Genomic DNA, 19992 nt, shown 5'->3' on the forward strand with positions numbered 1-19992 from the left:
AGTCACAGAAATATATACTATTGCATATTGCACAACATGCAACTCTTAGGACCTGCTTAATTGTGGAAAGCTATAACTGGTGTAGATCTGGAGTTTGATCCTTAAGTGAGTGCTAACTTTTGAAGGCAGCAATTTTATAATTTATGGATTTTATTACTGCAGGATTATATTAAGAGACACTTCATTGTTCCCAAGGACTTCTGTAAGTAGAACTAAATAAAGAGTATCTTTGCCTTTTGGAGGATATAACGAGTGAATTGTTGGGGAAACCAGGGTGTGTGGACTGGTGGAGATCTGGCAGTAATAAGTATTAGAATGCAGATGGATGATTAATGTCTCATTCTTAGGTGTTCCAGAGAGAAGGAAATGACTTGCATATGACACACAAGATTGGACTTGTTGAAGCATTGTGTGGATTTCAGTTCACATTCAAACACCTGGATGGACGTCAGATTGTGGTGAAATATCCTCCTGGAAAAGTAATTGAACCAGGTAAACCTTGATTTGATATAAGAATTTATCTAGATACACGTGTGGTTGTACTATTTGAAATGTTGTATCAAATTATTCTCATGCTCTTGCAACTTGTAGCCGTTGTCATAGAAATGCAGAGACGTTACTTTTGTCAGACAGAAAGCTGGTACAGTTTCCTTTAAACTGATTAATCTTTTTCTGCCTTTAATTATAGGTTGTGTTCGTGTAGTTCGAGGTGAAGGAATGCCACAATATCGCAATCCCTTTGAAAAAGGAGATCTTTACATAAAGTTTGATGTGCAGTTTCCTGAAAATAACTGGATTAGCCCAGAAAAGCTCTCAGTAAGTATTCTGACAGTTTGATCAAAAATGTGTGTTTTGAGATGTGGTGTCTTAAGGGCTCATTGTATGGTGCCCCATGCACTTTCTGTCTAGTAGTTATATTTGGATTTGAGTACAGCCAAATTGTTCTTTCAATGTAGTTTACAATGCACAGGTAATTAAAAAACCTTCCATTGAAGTTGGTTAGTTTACATGAAAAACCACAGGAGGATTGGTGTTCTGGGGTGCGAGTGTAATATAAAAAAGCATTTGAAAACTCGATATAGTAGCTGTTACTAGACCAGAGGACAGATGAAAGAAGGTGGCTGCTGTTTTTTGATTTGACTCGTCAGTTTTTGATGACTATGGCTTGTCTACATGAGACAGTTGTAACAGTTAAAAGGACTGATTTTAACCAATGCAAATTGGTGCAAACACCTGCTGAATTTTAAGATTGCTAATCCATGTATGATAGGTTAAGTATGTCTTACATAATTAACATGAAGGTCCCCACAGGGGCTTGCACTTTTTTTTTTTTTAAAAAGCCTTGTAGTTAAACTGGTGCAACTTAATCATGTAGAGATGGCCTAAGAATGAAGGGGAGATGTGTGCCAAATATGACACCTCTGCTTTCTGATACACCAGTAACTATACTCCTTTTATTGGCAGGAACTTGAAGATCTTCTGCCATCTAGACCAGAAGTTCCCACTGTAATTGGTGATACAGAAGAGGTAGATCTCCAGGAATTTGATAACACTCGTGGATCAGGTGGTGGTCAGAGACGTGAAGCCTACAATGATAGTTCTGATGAAGAAAGTGCTCATCATGGACCTGGGGTACAGTGTGCCCATCAGTAAACATTTGTCTAAAATGTTGCACAAGGATTTTCTTTCAAGTTTTGCCTGACTTGTTTTCAGCAATCCAGTTGGATTGTATAAACAATCCAGATGAACTGATGGACATCTATTGCTGTATGTGTAACCTTTAAATTTAAATTGGTCTATAGTATCTACAGAGTGTATAATTTAAACAACAAAGCTTACATCTTCATTTTGACTGTTCTGTAGCAGAATAAAGCACTTGAAAGGAAGACGAGACTCCTTTTCACATGGGTTTTAAGTTTGTCCTCGTATCTGTGCTTGATTTTTACCAGTTGTGTAGATTTTAAGTTTCATATTTTAATTCAAATTCTACATTGTAAAGTTTGTGTACAACTTGTCCTGAGGCTGGGGATTTGGCTGCACCTGCGTAAGCTGCTACAAATAGAATAATGAATTTCATAGCCTGTATCTATCATTTTAGATGCATGGTACATAAATGGGCTTTACACATAATGGGTTTAGAGCTGACTGGGAACAAGGAAGACTAAATTAGAAGTGGCTGTAAAAGTTTTTTACCATCTTGTGAGGTTTCTGAAAGTAAATAAAAGCAGTTGGTGTATAATAAACTCCCTTCCCTTGTCACACTTTTATTTATCTACAAGGATACACTAAACTTGATTCTAATTGGTTAGTTCCTTTGTATTTGTTTTACTATACTGCCTCGGAGTCCTAGTACAATGGCATCCTTGTACTTGACTGTGTCCTGTACAACCCATCCCTATTCCACAGAGTTCACAATGAAGTGAAAAACATTTCAGTGTTGAAGTACCTCTACCTGCATGCAGATTTCCTTATTAATCCAAGTATTTTTAATTTATTAACATAAGAACTGGTTGGCCTGCACAGATAGTTTCAATCTTTCACTAGAATTCCTTGTCTTATAAATTTTTTAAACATGTATGAAAAGATGTCACCTCTCAATATGGAACTAGAAAAATAGCTCTGACATCCAAAAACAAATGCTGTGTCTTCTCAAAGTTTAGAATTTTGTTCCTTGTTTAACAGCTCTTGGCTTTTAGTGCCCCTTTGCTATTAGGTAAGTCTTGGGCTATTATTTGATACTGTCCTTAGATTAGCAACAAGGCTTTTTTGACATCCTTCCAGAACTGAAGATGGGTAACTTCAAGAATTTCAGACTTCAAGACACAGACTGTATATGGTCACCTAGCCTAACTCTTGGCATAAACAGACCCTTGCGGTATGTCTACGCTATGAAATTAGGTCGATTTTATAGAAGTCAAATTTTAGAAATCAATTTTATACAGTCAATTGTGTGTGTCCCCATTAAGTTGGTGAGTGTGTCCTCACTACTGTGGCTAGCATCGACTCAAGGGAGCAGTGCACTGTGAGAAGTTATCCTGCAGTCTCTGCTGCTCATTGGAATTCTGGGTTAAGCTCCCAATCCTTGATGGGGCAAAAACGTTGTGGGTGGTTTTGGGTACATGTCAGTCTCCCCTCCCTCCTTTGTGAAAGCAACCGCAGACAATTATTTTGTGCCTTTTTTTCCTGGTTACCTGTGCAGATGCCATAGCATGCAAGCTTGGAGCCTGCTCAGCTCACCGCTGCTGTTGCGAGCATTGTAAACACCTTGCACATTATACTGCAGTATGTGCAGAACCTGGTTAAGAGACTGCAGCACAAGGACGATTGGGAGAAGGACATGGACACAGATGTTCCTGAAAGCATGGGATGATACAATTGGTACATCATGGTGGCAGTGGGGCTGGTTGAAACAGTGGAATGCTGATTCTGGGCCTGGCAAACAAGCAGAGACTGATGGGACTGCATAATGTTGCAGGTATAGGATGATTCCCAATGGCTGCGAAACTTTCGCATGCATATGGCCACTTTTCTGGAACACTGTGAGTTGCTTTCCTCTGCCCTGCAGTTGAGAAGCGAGTGCTGATAGCCCTGTGGAAGCTTGCAATGCCTGACTGCTCCTGGTCAGTCAAGAATCAATTTGGAGTGGGCAAATCTACTGTGATTCAAGTAGCCAATGCAATCATGACGTTCTGCTATGAAGGGTAGGGACTCTGGGAAATGTGCAGATCATAGGGAAACCCATTGCAGCAAAGCCATCCACTAACTGTGGTGGGGAGATAGGGATATGCGTTCTGTCTATCTTGGCACTGGCCCACCTTGCCAACCACTACATAAATTGCAAGGGGTACTTCTCAACAATGCTGCAAGCACTGTTGGATCACAAGGGATGTTTCACTGACATCAACGTGCATGGGAAAGGTGCATGCTGATTGCATCTTTAGGAACTCCAGGCTGTTTGAGCAGCTGCAAGAAGGGACTTACTTCCTGGACCAAAAATTACTGTTGGGGATGTTGAAATGCTATCCTTGGAGACCCAGCCTACCCCTTGCTCCCATGGCTCATGAAGCCATACACAGGCAGCCTGCACCCTCATAAGGAACAGTTCAACTATAGGCTGAGCAAGTGCAGAATGGTGGTGGAATGTGCCTTTAGACATTAAAAAGCTTGTTGGTGCTGTTTGCTGACTAGGTCAGACCTCAGTGCAACCAATGTTCCCATTGTTATTAGGTATTATATATTTATCTCCTAAAACTGGAAGGGACCTTGAAAGGTCATTGAGTCCACCCCCTGCCTTCACTAGCAGGACCAAGTACTGATTTTTGCCCCAGATCCTTAAGTGGGCCCCCTCAAGGATTGAACTCACAACCCTGGGTTTAGCAGGCCACTGCTCAAACCACTGAGCTATCCCTCCATTACTGCTTCTCTATAATATCTGTGAGAGTCAGGGGCAGATGTTGATGGTGGGGTGGAGGTTGAGGCAAAGGGAGAAGAGAAGGGATAAATAGCAGCAAGGTGTAGAAATGCCTCCCCCAAAACCATTAGGAAGGATAAAGAGGAACCCTCAAAGTACATACTGAAGGAGTGATTAGAGAACTAGGACAGGACAAACTGAATTCTTGTATTTCCATCAAGATATTTATAATGAGTTGTAATACTCATCTCCCTGATTCTAAAAAGGTAGATCAGTGGTTCTCACTGTCGGTCATGACCCCATTTTAATAGGGTCACCAGAGCCACCATTAGACTTGCTAGGACCCAGGGCTGAAGCTGCAGCCCAAGCTTCATCCTGACCTGGGGCAATGGGGCTTAGGCTGCAACCTCACCCGGGGGGCAGGACTTGGCCTGCGGCCACTTCTCCTTCCACCCAGGACAGTGGGACTCTAGATGGGGTCCCTCTTCTCTCCCACCCAGGGCTCAAGCTCCACGAAGGGGGGTTGTGGTGCAATGAAGTTTGAGGACCCCAACGTAGATGCTTTTGCTGCTTGATTCAAGATAGTGATGTTATGCTTACTCAGCAGAACCAGGATAATGCACCATATTTACAAGTACTCAGCATAGGGAAATAGAACACAATTGTTATTTAAGAGCCTAGATTCCCACCCATGCACTGAAAATGGTATTGATCAGCTCTGGTTGCTGAGGTAGGCAGAAATAATAGTACTTATTTAAATGAGCAGTCTATATTTTTTTTTAGAGTGAACTGACCTGCACATAACTCCCTCCCTGTACAGAGTCTCTCAGATCAATGTTTAAGCTCAGAATACTTGCTTAGGCTTGTTTGAGTACTCAAGTTTAAACATGTAAACATATACTTCCCTAGCAACAACTGTACAGCATTTTGGTTATAGGGTTTTAGGTAATGACTTGCAAAGAAACAGGTTGAAAACAAGCACTAAGTGTTGTAGGATAAATTATCCTAACAAGCTTGATAATTATCAGAGGGGTAGCCGTGTTAGTCTGGATCTGTAAAAGCAGCAAAGAATCCTGTGGCACCTTCTAGACTAACAGATGTTTTGGAGCATGAGCTTTCGTAGGTGAATACCCACTTCTTCAGATGCATGTCTCATCTGGCATCTGATGCATCTCATCAAGCTTGATAATGTCACTTCACAACAATTTAGTTCTTCTGACTTATTTGGGTCCACTACAATTAAACAGCATAGACTGTGTGTTAACTTTGAGTGCCTACTCACCCTTCATGCCAAGTTATTCATCTTTATCTTTCCACAAACACCCTCAGGAAGCCTAGACTACAAGTGTATGTCTACACTTAAAAATGCTGCAGCTGCACTTTAATGTCTACACTGAAGGGCTATCAACCCAAGGGCTTCTCCCATAAACATAGGTAATCCACCTCCCACTAGGCAGTACCTATGCCAACAGAAGAAGAATTCTGCTGCCCTAGTGTCAGCATTAGGAAGTTAACAACAGTATAGTTGTGTCTCAGTCCTGTGAATTTTTCACTCTCCTGAGAGAAAACTGTGTGATGTAAGTTCCTAGTACAGACTAGGGTTTAGTGTTGCTACCACCTACAGGGGATTAAAAGCTTCTTTCAACCCTAAAAAAACCTTTTCAAGAATATTGTGGGAAAGGTGGTCTAGTTATTTTACTTTACTCATGTACACTGTATGTTACTGCAGGTATTTGAGCATCTAGGAGGTTACCAAGGCTGATCAAAATTGAGCTGTTTAGCTCCTCTCTGTAACTCCTTTCCCATCCCTCTGTGAATAATGATTTTTCTAATCCATCTTCCTCTTCCCCTACACGACCATAATATAGCTGCAATTGCTGGAATAGATAAGAAAAAGGAGGTCTTGCATTTCTGAAATTAATGGCAAGATGTGAGGTAATATCTTCAGAACTTCCACAGCTGTACAACAGCTACAGAGAAAGCTGCAACCCAATTTCATACAATCATCTCTGGACAGTTATATGCTTCTTGTTGAGGTGGTGGAGATGGCATTATTGACATGGCTTGGATCATCCTGTGGAGGGTCTTGCAAATCAGGAAATGGACAGTTGGTTTGTACTAGTATTGAATGGGCAGTCAATAGCTGTAGGATTGTTTTGACAGATCACAAGTACCAAATTCTGACTTCCCCCACTTTTACCTTAGGTCTTGTCTGCACCTGGACTTGTTCCTCATTTATTCCCAGACTAACAGAGTGTCCATCTACAGGGTTAATCAGGAAAATCTCCATATGTAGAAAAGCCCTCAGAGTGGAAATACAAAAGGTGTGAGAAAACTACCCTTTAAAGGGTGAAATAATAAACACAGTCTATCAACACTAACTCTAGGAACTATGGCCAAGGTTGAAGCTCTTGCAAATTTTACTGAGACTCAGTAGGAGAACATAAACCCTGATAATAAATTAACCAATTCTTCCTTCTAATGCCATGGTAATCACACCCAACCTAACAGAGAGAACACAATTTTTTATATTCATTAACTTCCCCACATAACATTCTCTTGTTAATGTTTGAGAGGCTGCATTGCTATTTTCTGCAGTGTAAGATTATCTAGTTTCATTAACTAGAACACATAACTAGAAGGGAAAGCTTTTATGTACATAGTTTTATGACTAGGGTAACTAGATGTCCCATTTTATAGAGGAGAGTCTGATTTTTTAGGTCTTATAGAGGCTCCTATTACCCCCCACCTGCTGTCCCAATTTTTCACATTTGCTGTCTGTCACCCTATTATGACAGACAAGGAGATGCTTCTTAAGTAAAGATTCTAGTGGGAAAGGGTCACTAGTGCTGCAGAAGTGTCAAAAGCTGCACTAAGAGGTAAGGTGAAATGTCCTATGCTCTTAACAGAGATAAAGGATCATAAGAAGGGGTACTGAAGTTACAGAGAAGTTAGCTCAGCCTTTCCACTCCTAATCCTCTACTACTAAAGGATAGAGATTGCCATGAGCAGCACTAGATCTGTACAGAGGCAAAGTACTAGGAAAGTCCCCTAGTTTTAAAAAGGTACTCCAGCAGCACAGCTTTGCCTTTCACCATACTTAAACCTATGCCTATTTCCTGTGAAGGAATTATTCTAGGAAACATACAGAATAATAAATGTACATTTAAGGGAAACCAGAGTCAAATGCCCTATAGGACCCTTGCTAAAAGCAAAGGGAAGTGTAAGTGAGCTACTAGACTTCTCATTAGACTGTAAAGGCTTGCAGTTCCTCTGTTATTCCAACACAGGAGTTTGTGTTGAGACCCAGTTCATCTTTGCACCCAAGCTCAGCTGAGCAGCTTAGGGGTGTTGCAAGAAGCAATACAAAAGTTTAGCTAGTAGAACATGCTTCTGTGAGTTATGCTCTAAATGTGAATGAGAGGGACCATCTACTATGCAAAAAAATTTGGCTGAAAGTCAACTGAAGTGGAAGGTTTTAACAAATATAGATGGTCAAAGTAACTGTTCAGAAGATTAGCAGTTCAAGAGTAAAAAAAATAGTAAACGATCCAGTGCTAGTTTTACACTATTGCCCTCCTCCTTATCCAATAGCTTGATGTCAGAAAAATCGTTAAGAAACAACCCTGTGAACCTGAAGAGCTTCCTCAAACATGGAGGCTTCTTGTAATCAAGATGGCTAGGGACAACTATTCTTGGATCAAGAGGGAAACCTGAAGTGGTTGATGACATCTTGTTAATTATAATCTAATTCTTGATTCATTCACCCCATAACCGTTACAAGATAAAGTATTGGCAGCTTGTGTCAACATAGTACACAGCTACAAAAATTAATTTAGGGAAGCCTAGTGAGAAACTGATCTGATATATTTGAGCCTGAATGCCTTTCATTTAACTTAGGGTTTTACTCTGAGTGTAGCCTGGTCTTAGTCATGTGAGTATGGGCTAGACTAGAGAAATACCAAGACAGCCTAACAAGAGAGCTTAGAGTGACTTCTACCCTTCTTTAATTTACATTACATCCTCCACATCCATCCCAGTATACAAGTTACAAATGAGACTTTCACATAGATTGGTCTAAGCAGGTCTAAAAGAATGAGTTTATATCACCTTGCATCATCTTGAATTGGTGCTTAGCACTAATGCTGCACAACTTCAGAAGGATAGGAAATAGCTTCTGATGTAACAGATGTATTTTACTGTTTATTCCAATGTATAATTTACTAAGCACAGGGGATCAAAAATAGAGATGAGCAATCTGGAAAGGATACAGAGTTGTCCCTTCATTAAACTAACATGAATAGGAAGCAGTCTTATCTTTCAGTTAAGGAAGCAACTGGTAACGTGGCTTTGAGCTTGTAAAGACACATACATTTTACAGCAATATGATCATTAAGTCTTTCTATACATAGAAAGTTAAATATGCAGTATAAAACTTTATTTAAAAAGATATTAAGTTCTATGTAAACATTTAAAACAGACAAGTAGTAATTGCACAGAATATTTATATAATACACAACTGAGAAAACACAACATATGCACGTAGACTCCATTAACTTGGTTTAACTGTTGCTTTTCCACATAAAACAGTCAACTGGCTCTAGGGGGGAAAGAAAGCCTTTTAGACCCAACTTTATTGGCAGACATTAAAACTAGAGTTGTTTAAACTCTGCAAGACAGCTAAATTGAGGAGCAAGTCTTCAGCAGTAGAGTAGTAGGATAATGTACAGATTAGCAGAGAGGGCAGAACAATCTAGCTGCTGCCTGCTATTTAGCTTTAGAGACACCTCCCCACCCCGTGCTTGCAATAGAGACAGCGGAATGCCATACTGTAGCTGTCAATTCTTCAGTCTGTTATAATTCATATAACTTAAAGTCCCACCACCTATAAGGGTGGGTCACTTTTCCACACAATACTCATTACCCACTTATAACTATGGATATTTCAACAGTATTTCTAATATTACATATTAGCAAGGTCTTAAGAGTCCCCATTACAATAACCTCTTGAAGGAGGGCCGCTAGCTGGCATAAAATTAGTAGTGATGTTTAGCAGCAGAGTACAATCTCTCTCCTGGAGACGGGTATATAAGCACACCTTTATAATGTAGGGGGAGGAGTTATTGTCCAAGCTTACTACAAATTTGATGGGACCCCTATAGTTCTTATTCAGAGAGTGAGGTACAATCCCCTCCATCAACATACATTATGTGAAACTTCACTGTCTTTGTTTTGATTTGCAGATTGAGACACTGATATTAGTGAGAAAAGCAGTGTTTCCTCACATGGCTGGCAGACAGGAAGAGAAGGAAGACTTCTACCCTTTCTTTAGAAGCAATACCACTGACAGGACTCAAAATAGACCTATACAAAGGCTGTCTCTTCCTAGTAAAGGAAAAATGTTGCTTCAAGTCAGTCAAAGTTGAAGCAACATTTCTTCCTTACTAGAAATAGTTTGCTCCTTGCATAGATGACTTGAAGATTAAGTGCCAGGACTTCTGTGCAATCTCAAGACTATTTACAAATTACTGGTTCTGTAAACTTACCACTAGATTATGAATATGCTGAACTGTGTCATCATTAAGCAACTCGACATTGATGTTATGGAGGTCTTCACCAGCAGAACACAGAGTCTGAGCATAATCACAAAGTGATTAATTGAGATATTCAGCATGTTTCATGTGACTCACCATATCAGTTTTTCTTACAACCATGCACTGAAGTTGAGTTGAGGCATATATTTAACAGCTTTATTGGCTCACAAAACATTCTGCCCAAAAGTGCTAGTCTGCACAGGTCTCCTAATTATCACTGGCTCTAGTTATGACTGACATTCTGAACACAAGATAATGGCCCATTAAATTAGGGTTGCTGCTGATCAAGGAGCCAAATCTAAGTGGAAATAATTCAAGAAATAAGAGTTCTCGGCACACCCAGGGCACAGTGAGGTGTGAGTCTTGTTAGCTAACCAAGATCCAGCAACCTTCACAGCCAGAATCCCATCTTTCAAAGCCAGCAGCAGTGCAGACTGAAACAAGTTATTCACAGACTCTCTTTAGCCCAAGTGTTCTGTTATTTTAGACTGTACGGCCTAGTGAGAGCATAGGAGAAATACAGTAACTCCTCACTTAAAGTCATCCTGGTTAACATTGTTTCGTTGTTATGTTGCTGATCAATTAGGGAACGTGCTTGTTTAAAGTTGTGCAATGCTCCCTTCTAACATCATTTGGCTGCCACCTGCTTTGTCCACTGCTTGCAGGAAGAGCAGCCCATTGCAGCTAGCTGGTGGGGGCTTGAAACCAGGGTGGACAGGCAGCACCTCCCTCCCCCCCATCAGCTCCTCACTCCCCATAGTTCCCTGTGCAGCAGCTCTCAGCAGGCTAGCAATTGCAGCTATCCCTCCCCCCTCCATGTGCTGCTCCTGCCCTCTGCCTTGGAGCTGCTCCTCAAGACTCCTGCTTGCTTGCTGTGCCGGGGAGAGGGTAATGTCAGAGTGTCCCCTTCTCCCCTGCTCCTGCATCCCACTTACCCCATCTTCCATAGAGCAGGGGGAACACATGACAGGACTCAGGACAGAGGGAGCTTGCTGGCAGCAGCAGCTGCAGTCTCAGCAAGCTGATCTAATTAACAAGGCAGTGTACTTAAAGGGGAAATGCACATCCCTTCCCCCCACACACACACACACAGAGGGTGTGTCTGTCTGCAATGCTCTCTCCCCTCCCTCCATTCTTGCTGCCTTGTAGCCTGTGAGAGTTAACCCTTGAAGGCTAAGCAAATTGCTAATTCATCATTTAGCAGGAAGGTGTTCCCTGGAAAATATCCCACCCTCTGACTCCTCCACCTCAACCAAGCTGCACAATCATCATCATCACTGTGTACCACTAATAAATTGTTTAAAACGTGTGTGTGTGTGTGTGTGTGTGTGTAAAAAAAATTCCCTGGAACCTAACCCCTTCATTTAAATTAATTCTTATGGGGAAATTGGATTAACTTAAGATTGTTTCGCTTTAAGTCGCATTTTTCAGGAACATAACTATAACGTTAAGTGAGGAGTTACTGTACGTCAAATTCTTATTTCACCTCACTAGGCCTGGTCAGTATAGTCATTGGTATGATACCTAGAAACCTTCATCATATGTCCAAGTGTTCGGACAAGATTCTAAGTCATTTACTAAACTGTACTAATACAATATTTTAGCTGTTACCACTCAAGAAAGATCTTAGAGTCATGTGGATAATTCTCTGAAAACATACACTCAATGTGCAGCAGCAGTCAAAAAGCAAACACAATTTGGGGAATCATTAAGAAACGTATACCTAATAAGACAGAAAATATATGCCTTTCTATAAATCCATGGAACGCCTATATCTTGAATACTGCATTGCGGATGTGGTCATCTCATCTCAAAAAGATGAATTGGAAAATGTTCAGAGAAGGGCAACAAAAATGATTAGGGGTATGGAACTGCTGCCATATGAGGAGTGATTAATAAGATTGGGACTTTTCAGCTTGGATTAAAAAAAAAAGATGTCTAAGGGGGGTATGATAGAGGTCTATAAAATCATGACTGGTATGGAGAAAGTAAATAAGGAGGTGCTATTTACTCCTTCTCCTAATACAAGAACTAGGGTTCACCAAATTAAATTAATAGCACCAGGTTTAAAAACAAAACAAAAGGAAATATTTCTTCACACAATGCACAGTCAACCTATGGAACTCTTTGCCAGAGGATGTTGTGAAGGCCAAGACTATAACGGAGTTAAAAAAAAGAACTAGATAAATTCATGGAGGATAGGTCCATCAACGTCAATTAGCCGGGATGGGCAGGGATGGTGTCCCTAACTTATGTTTGCCAGAAGCTGGGAACAGGCGACAGTGGATGGATCACTTGATGATTACCTATTCCATTCATTCCCTCTGGGGCACCTGGCATTGGCCACTGGCAGAAGACAGGATACTGGGCTAGATGGACCTTTGGTCAGAACCAGTATGGCCATTTTCATGTTGTTATAATATGGAAAGTTAATAGAAATGTTCACTTAAGAAAGTGGCCATTTTGTTTACAAGCTGCTCACTTAACTGTAGCAACTGCTACTGCTGGCAAAGACAGGAAAAAACCATTTTCCAGATACCCCTTTTTTATATATTTGCCAGGACAGATTCATATAAAGCAAGTGAAACTGAAAAGTTAACGTTTACTACCTTTCCATCAGCCAGAGGTATATTAACAAATGGAACAGCTTTTTCCCGAGGCACCGAGTTACTTCTTAGTGACATGGCTTGGACTTTCTCTCTCATAGGTACAGTTCTTGAGACAGCCATTTGTGGTAGTCTAGAAGTGGAACAGAAGAACAGAGTTTCACTTCTAATAAATTGCATTTTAATGTCCTACAGAGAGCCATTAGAGCCAATGTGATTCAGTAACAGCCAGCTTCGTAATGGGTGCACTTAATGGGTCCTCATTTTCTACTTAGTTCTAAATGGCTTGTAGAACAAACACTAAAGAAAACCCAAGCATCTTAAAGGTAGTAGTGTTTATTGGCATCACCAGGTAATATTTTGCCAGTCTGGCAGGGTGCAATACAACTGAGAAATTCTAAGCCAATGATCCATCTTCAGTTGGGCCTGGACATTTACATGGAGAAGAACTGTCTCCAGTTATCACAGTGAACACTAACACTCACCCTAAAGCATCAGTTTTTAAGCAAGTCTGATTATTAGGGAGTAGGAAAAGACTCATTAGCAACAGATTATCCAGGACTGGACTACTGCAGGGTTTCTTGCACCTTCCTCTGAAGCATCTGATGTTGGCTACCTTCAGAGGCAGGAAACTGGAGAAGGTGGATGACAGGCCTGACATGGAATTCCTCTATTTCTCTTGTATTTAACATTATTTTGTATTGTAGTCAAAGGCAGGCTCCAATATTTGAGAGCAAGTATAATGTTTTAGGCATCTTTAACCTGAAAGAGACAGATGCTTGACACAATGGCATAATAGCAGGCCAGGGTAATGCTGTGAACCACTTTGTGGCATTAGGGCTGATTTTGGCTGTCTTACTGTAAAGCATTTCACTTCATTCAGCACATTGTTTCTGCCAGAAGTAAGTTCAGAATTACCAGTTTTAAGAACCTTTCCAGCTACAATGTATAGTTTAACTGATTAGAAGTATTTGTATGAATTTATACTAAATGTTTCAAGTACTTTCAACCAAGAGTGAATTATTTCAGCTAAATTAGAGGTGCTGAAAACTTGTTTCTGAACTGTTATGTTTCTGTAAACTGTGGTCAACATGTGAGAAAGCTAGTAGTTTGTGCCCCATTAAGCCAGCTTCAGAAGGTAACTTTAATGATGAAAACATAGCCAGTACCTCCAGAATTTCAGCACAAGTACAAATTGTATTCACTTCAGTCTCTTCCCCCACCCTCGTCCAAGAATAGGAACTCTTTTAGAGGTAGAAGCCACCTTCCTTTCTTAAAATCCTACAGTGGCAGACACTGTATTTACAAAGATCTTCACCTTGTCTTGTTCAAAGGAGCATTCCTTATTTGGTAGGCAGATATGTATGGTAGTAAGAGTTTAAAAAGAAATGAGATCAGTTGTGCTATGACCTGAAAGGCCTACCTTCTAGAAACACGTGGAGCAGATTTATAGTTTGCAGCTGTGCGATCAGATGTAAGAGCCTTAAAATGCCTCACATTTGGAGTAGAGCATGCAGATCTGCCAGAAAAACAGAATTTGCTTTTACACAGTACAGTACTTTTAGTCTAGAGAATTCCAGTTATGAAGCAGATATTTTAAATTCCCTAAGCAGAAGACTTGTAAGTTAGACAATGTTACAGTACTCTGTAGTTATCTAGTTAGTGTTGCTTTAAAAAAAGAGGTGGGTTGGGGAGGCACAGCAAAGGTGAAGTCCTTTACACAGCAAGATATCACCCATCAGAATCTAGTCTATGCAAGTAGAGGTGGCTAGAAGCAATATAGGATTATTTGTATTAGAAACTGGCTGAGAGAGCACAGTGATCTGGACACAGTTAAGCAAAGGTTCCTATTCAGTCTCCTGGCAGTTTTAATCAAAAGTGGAGGGAGTTTTCCTAGGATCAGTTCTCACAAGAATTCTTGAGAGGCCACATCTGAACCAGAGCCAGAGAACAGCCACTTCCAGTTTTGGATCCTAATAGGCCCATAAAGATTGTTTTAGATGTAGGGATTGAAGCCCTCTCCACACACAGAATTGAGAGAGAGTTAGGTTCAGGACCTGGTGTGAGCAAAATGCTACTGAACATTAGGGAAATGCCATGCACCAGAGACTGATCAATAGCTTTTGCCTACTCGAGGAGCTGACTGGTTTTACATGTCAGTTTTGTGGATTTGAAGATGATGATCTGTAATCCTACGTTAGGAGTCTGAATAACTAAACCTACTTAAGCAGCAAAGAATCCTGTGGCACCTTATAGACTAACAGACGTTTTGGAGCATGAGCTTTCGTGGGTGAATACCCACTTCCTCAGATGCATGTAGTGGAAATTTCCAGGGGCAGGTATATAGATGCTAGCAAGCAAGCTAGAGATAATGTTATACATATATACACACATATACATATATACACACCTGCCCCTGGAAATTTCCACTACATGCATCTGAGGAAGTGGGTATTCACCCATGAAAGCTCATGCTCCAAAACGTCTGTTAGTCTATAAGGTGCCACAGGATTCTTTGCTGCTTTTACAGATCCAGACTAACATGGCTACCCCTCTGATACTTTAAACCTACTTAAGGCTTTCTAGTTTTCTTCTCATGTACAGTATGAGTTGATTCAACATTTAGAGTACACTTTAAAAAGAGGATAGAAGCTTTATGTTGAACTAGTAGATATGTTCAGATTCTTAAGAAGTGAACAGGTGCAATACATAATTGCACAGATTTATATGCCTATTTGACTGGAGACATCAGATCCTCTGACTCGCAAAACAAAGAAGAGTAGACTTTGGATCATCTTTGCTATAAGTAACTCAAATAGATATTCCACTACGGATATTCATGCAAATCCCTTTCAGATGTTAAAATTAGCAAAAAGTATTACTATATAGTTTGTTATTCTTGTTAACAGAAGCATGTCAGGTTACCTAAAGGCTACTTTCCTCCATTAAACATTGTCTGCAATTAAAGATTAACTAGATTTTTATATTACACACACAATTGGATGCACAAGGGTATACATTCAAATGTATACATTCAAATGGATTGCACTATATCCCTTTAGCAGCCACCCCATGAGGGGCAGGGTGACAAAAGTCATCTGATTAAAATTAACTTCAGTACAGTAAATCACAAAATCTGATCCAGCTTTTGTAATGTTAATTAAATGCTTTCTTCGTAGCAGAATTAAAAATCACAGCAATTTATTTGAAAAGCCACTCAGTCCAAATAAATTACAAAAATTACTCTAGATCATGGTCTTACCTCGAAAGAGAATGGTTTTCTTTGAGATGTGTACCAGAAGCTAAAGAAACCAGTGATTTTGTTTTAGACACCTTAAAATAAATAAGTAAATAAATAAAGCATTGTTAGAATAAATGACATTAAATGTAATAGGACTGAGACTTTCAGATGAAGACTTAAATCTCCTAAAACCCTTGTTGAATAGGGAAATATACCCACTTTACAGATGAGTAAACTGAGGCATGTGACATTCCTATGCTATGGCTTCATCATATAGAACTGTTTACGGTCTTACTTGTTCTGACAGGTCAGTACTCTACATAACACTTTTTTTTGAAAGAGCCATTTTGGCACATCTACACACATGCTTGTACCACTAGATCAAGTCTTTTTGCTGGATGTGGGGGAGAAGACCCATGTCATAATGCCCAGTTGAAACTTGCAAGTCATTGAGTAAAATCAAGTCACTGAGTTGTAAGACAGAGTTAAGATTGGATAAGTTGATGCAGATGCAATGCTTTTTATCACTGTTGGTCTCTAAAAACAACCCATACAAATATGGGGAGCTATCCACTGAACACAAGATGGGATTCAAACCAAACAGAAAAATCAAGTTAGGGACTTTAAAGTCCCACCATATCCTCTAATGATTCAGCAGGATGGACCCTTACCACAGAGTTACTCAATTTCAGGAGGAGACTTAAAAAATAGTGCTGAATTTACAGCAAAATGATTGTTGTACATTTAATTCATTCATTATCTGTTAACTACAAAACTAATTCACAATAGGATTTTATATTAAAATTAATTCATTAAAATAAGCATATTGGAGCGCAGCTAATTCTGAATTAAGAATAGTTCACACTTTTTTTTCTTAAATTAAATAGTTTAGTTTACGATAACAAGCAGGCAACTGACCAGGGATCAACTGAGGTAGCCTCAGGTTTCAGGACAGATCTAGTCCTGGTTATTTTCCTTGAACACATACCTTTTGAGATGCTTTCCTGGCAGGCACAGTCTCCTCATCTTTATATTCAACAATTGTAGTTACTTTAACTACAAAAAAATAAAAAAATTCAAAGTGGATTAGAAATACATGGAATATTAAAAGCTCCAGTGACGGGCACAACAATGAGTCCATTTACTTCTACATTGACTGTTAGTAGACAAATAGCAATTGATTCCACCATTTGATGGCCATTTGGCACTCAGTTCAATGCTTAGGTGGATTGCAAGTGTGCCAACATCAAAACTACTATATATGGATCTCCACCATCACTGACATATCTGGAATGCCAAGGATACAAAGCCACCCTCTCACCCTTAGAAGTGACCCCCTCCAGAGCAGGTTCAGACCACTGTGACAGAGGTGCACTGTTTCCACTGCACCTGTTCTGAGATTAAAGAAATGAGGTGGACCAACTTCGGTTGGTGAGAGAAGGTTTCAAGCTACACAGAGCTCAGGTCTGAGAAAGGTACTAAGAGTGTGTCACAGCTAAATACAAGGTCAGACAGACAGACAGTTTAGCATAAGTAGTTAGTACATATTCTAAAGGGACCATTCAAAGTGAAGTGGTGCATTAACACCCTTACAGTCAGAGGACAAAAGGGGGTTAGTGGGGTATAGATTGTTGTAATAAGCTATAAATCCAGTGTCTTTGCTAGACACTAAAAATCATGGTCTTAATAAGGTTATGAATGTAAAGTCTCAAACTCATCTTTTAAGTGTGTAGGTTTCCTTTGAGGATGAGGACTGATTGATCACTCTGTATCTGACCTCTTATTCTTTTACAGACAGAGTGGTCCATCCATAGGCACCGGCTTCTGCTGGTGCTGGTGGGTGCTCGACCCGGCCCTGCCCAGACTCCATCCCTGTCCCACCTCCATTCCAACTGCTTCCCCAAAGTCTCCACCTCAACTCCACCTACTCCCTAAATCCCAGCCCCACCTCTTCCTGAGCACATTGTGTTCCCGCTCCTTCCCCCTCCCTCCCAGAGCTTCTTACACCACAAAACAGCAAATGCTGGGAGGAGAAGCGGGGATGCGGTGCGCTCAGGGGAGGAGGCGGCAGCAATGTGAGTGGGGGCGGGAAGATTGGCTGCCAGTGGGTGCAAAGCACCCACCAATTTTTCCCCCATGGGTGCTCCAGGGCTGGAGCACCCATGCAGTCAGCACCTATGGATCCATTAGATAGGTGACTAGAATGGGACTCCCCAAGAGACTTGCATTCTACTCTCAGCTCTGCTACTGACTTTTGTGACCTTAGGAAACTGACTTCACTTCTGTGTTCCCTTCCACCCTTCATTCAGATATATACAGTGCCCAACACAATGCTGCACCACTCTGCTTCCTGCACTCCCAAATATCTGTTGGGACTTTTAATAAGACTGGAACTTTTCAGCCTGGAAAAGAGATGACTAAGGGAGGGAGGAGGAGAAATATGATAGAGGTCTATAAAATCACAACTGGTGTGGAAAAAGTAAATAAGGGAGGGTTATTACCTCCTCAAACACAAGAACTAGGGGTCACCAAATGAAATTAATAGGCAGCAGGTTTAGAACAAACAAAAAGTAGTATTTCCTCACACAACACACAACCTATGGAACTCTTTGCCAGAGGATGTTGTTAAAGCCAAGGCTAACAGGGTTCAAAAAAGAACTAGATAAATTCATGGAGGATAGGTCCATCAATGACTATTAGCCAGGATGGGCAGGGATGCTGTCCTCAGCCTCTGTATGCCAAAAGCTGGGAATGGGCAAAAGGGGATGTATCACTTCATGACTACCTGTTGTGTTCATTCCCTCTGAAGCCCCTGGCTTTGGTCATTGTCGAAAGAAAGGATACTGGGCTAGATGGACTTTTGGTCTGACCTAGTATGGTTGTTACTATGTAGGCTTCACTGTAATAAATTATATACTCAGAGTACCAAAGGGAGTCTTAATAACAACACTTCTTTTACAGTCACTAAATTCATACCAATAATAATAATAATAATAGATCAGATACTGGAAGTCCATGCCATGAAATCATTCACCTCTTTTGCTGCAATTCCTCACCAGCCTGGTATTTGGAATGTCCTCTACAGAGCAGTCATTCTAGAAGATATATTTAAAGAACAAAGTGAGATCTGTACAATCAGTAAATTTCTCCAAGACACATATTTATGTTAGCCTAAGGGAGAGGGTGACTAAGTTCATAAGGTAAAGTGATACAAGGTGTTTTCAGAGACAGTTTCCAGCATGAAGTAAAGATGATGATTAGCAAATCCATTTTCAGTCACATGCACAAGACAGGATGGGAGTGAATAACTAAACTTGAAGTTGTGGCAACAATATCTAAGTTACCCTAAGAGGGTCAGAGACAATGTGCAGTAGTTTCACATTATTATAGGCGATTGTCTCCTGCCACATATTTGTTTGGCATTTTTTTTTCTTAAGTTAAGCTAATAGTAAAAAAAAAAAAAAAAGTTATTTTTAAAGTTCCTTTATGTTGTCAGATTTTCCATATTTAAAGTTCTGCTACAATTTACAAACACTTACTGCTACAACAGCGGCAGCTACAACAGCAGCTTCCTCTCCTCCTTGCAGGCCTGTTACATAAGAGAGAAAAAAAACCAAACATGTTCTGTTTACAGTCACTACTATTTGCTTAACTGTGGTCCATGTGCTTCTAGATCAGAGATGGGCAAACTTTTTGCCCTGAGGGCCACATCTGGATATGGAAGTTGTATGGCAACCCATGAAAGCTCACAAAATTGGGGGTTGGGGGTGCAGGCTCTGGGGTGGGGCCAAAAACGAGGAGTTCACAGTGTGGGAAGGGGCTCTGGGATGGGGCAGGAGGTTGCGGTGGGGGTGGGGGAGGAGGGCTCCAGCTGGGGTGTGGGCTCTGGGATGGAGCTGAAGCGTTGGGGGTGCAGGAGGTTGCTCCGGCCTGGGACAGAGGGGTTTGGAGAATGGGAGTGGGGATCAGGGCTGGGGGAGGGAGTTGGGGCACAAGATTGGGTCAGAGGTGCACGCTCTGGTCAGCACATACCTCAAGCAGCTCCCAGTGCCCCCTCTGCTTCCTACACAGAGGCGTGGGCCAGGTGACTCTGCAAGCTGCCCTGTCCACAGGCACTGCCCCCGCAGCTCCCATTGGCTG

The 19992-nt window shown here is 40.9% G+C and overlaps 2 protein-coding genes across 3 annotated transcripts in view; one reads left to right on the forward strand and one right to left on the reverse strand.

Moving 5' to 3' along the window:
- DNAJA2 (DnaJ heat shock protein family (Hsp40) member A2) overlaps positions 1-2247 on the forward strand; it is a 17658-nt gene extending 15411 nt beyond the window's left edge. Inside the window, 3 exon segments of the mRNA XM_030581702.1 lie at positions 348-492; positions 689-816; positions 1465-2247. Of these exon segments, the coding sequence (XP_030437562.1) occupies positions 348-492; positions 689-816; positions 1465-1653 (462 nt within the window). The 3' untranslated portion in view covers positions 1654-2247.
- The window catches only part of LOC115660359 (borealin-2-like), a 25974-nt gene that overhangs the window by 3214 nt on the left and 2768 nt on the right, over positions 1-19992 (reverse strand). Inside the window, exons 3-10 of one of the 2 annotated variants that reach the window (XM_030581703.1) lie at positions 19392-19441; positions 18887-18947; positions 16841-16908; positions 15874-15944; positions 14035-14130; positions 12615-12744; positions 9958-10044; positions 8602-9011 (exon numbers count right to left, since the gene is read on the reverse strand). In XM_030581703.1, the coding sequence (XP_030437563.1) occupies positions 8964-9011; positions 9958-10044; positions 12615-12744; positions 14035-14130; positions 15874-15944; positions 16841-16908; positions 18887-18947; positions 19392-19441 (611 nt within the window). In that variant the 3' untranslated portion in view covers positions 8602-8963. Of the gene's footprint in view, positions 1-8601; positions 9012-9957; positions 10045-12614; positions 12745-14034; positions 14131-15873; positions 15945-16840; positions 16909-18886; positions 18948-19391; positions 19442-19992 lie in introns of those variants that run through there. The other variant, XM_030581705.1, reaches the window with a different exon arrangement.

This window comes from Gopherus evgoodei, chromosome 12 (assembly GCF_007399415.2).
Source record: "Gopherus evgoodei ecotype Sinaloan lineage chromosome 12, rGopEvg1_v1.p, whole genome shotgun sequence".
Taxonomy (NCBI): domain Eukaryota; kingdom Metazoa; phylum Chordata; order Testudines; family Testudinidae; genus Gopherus; species Gopherus evgoodei.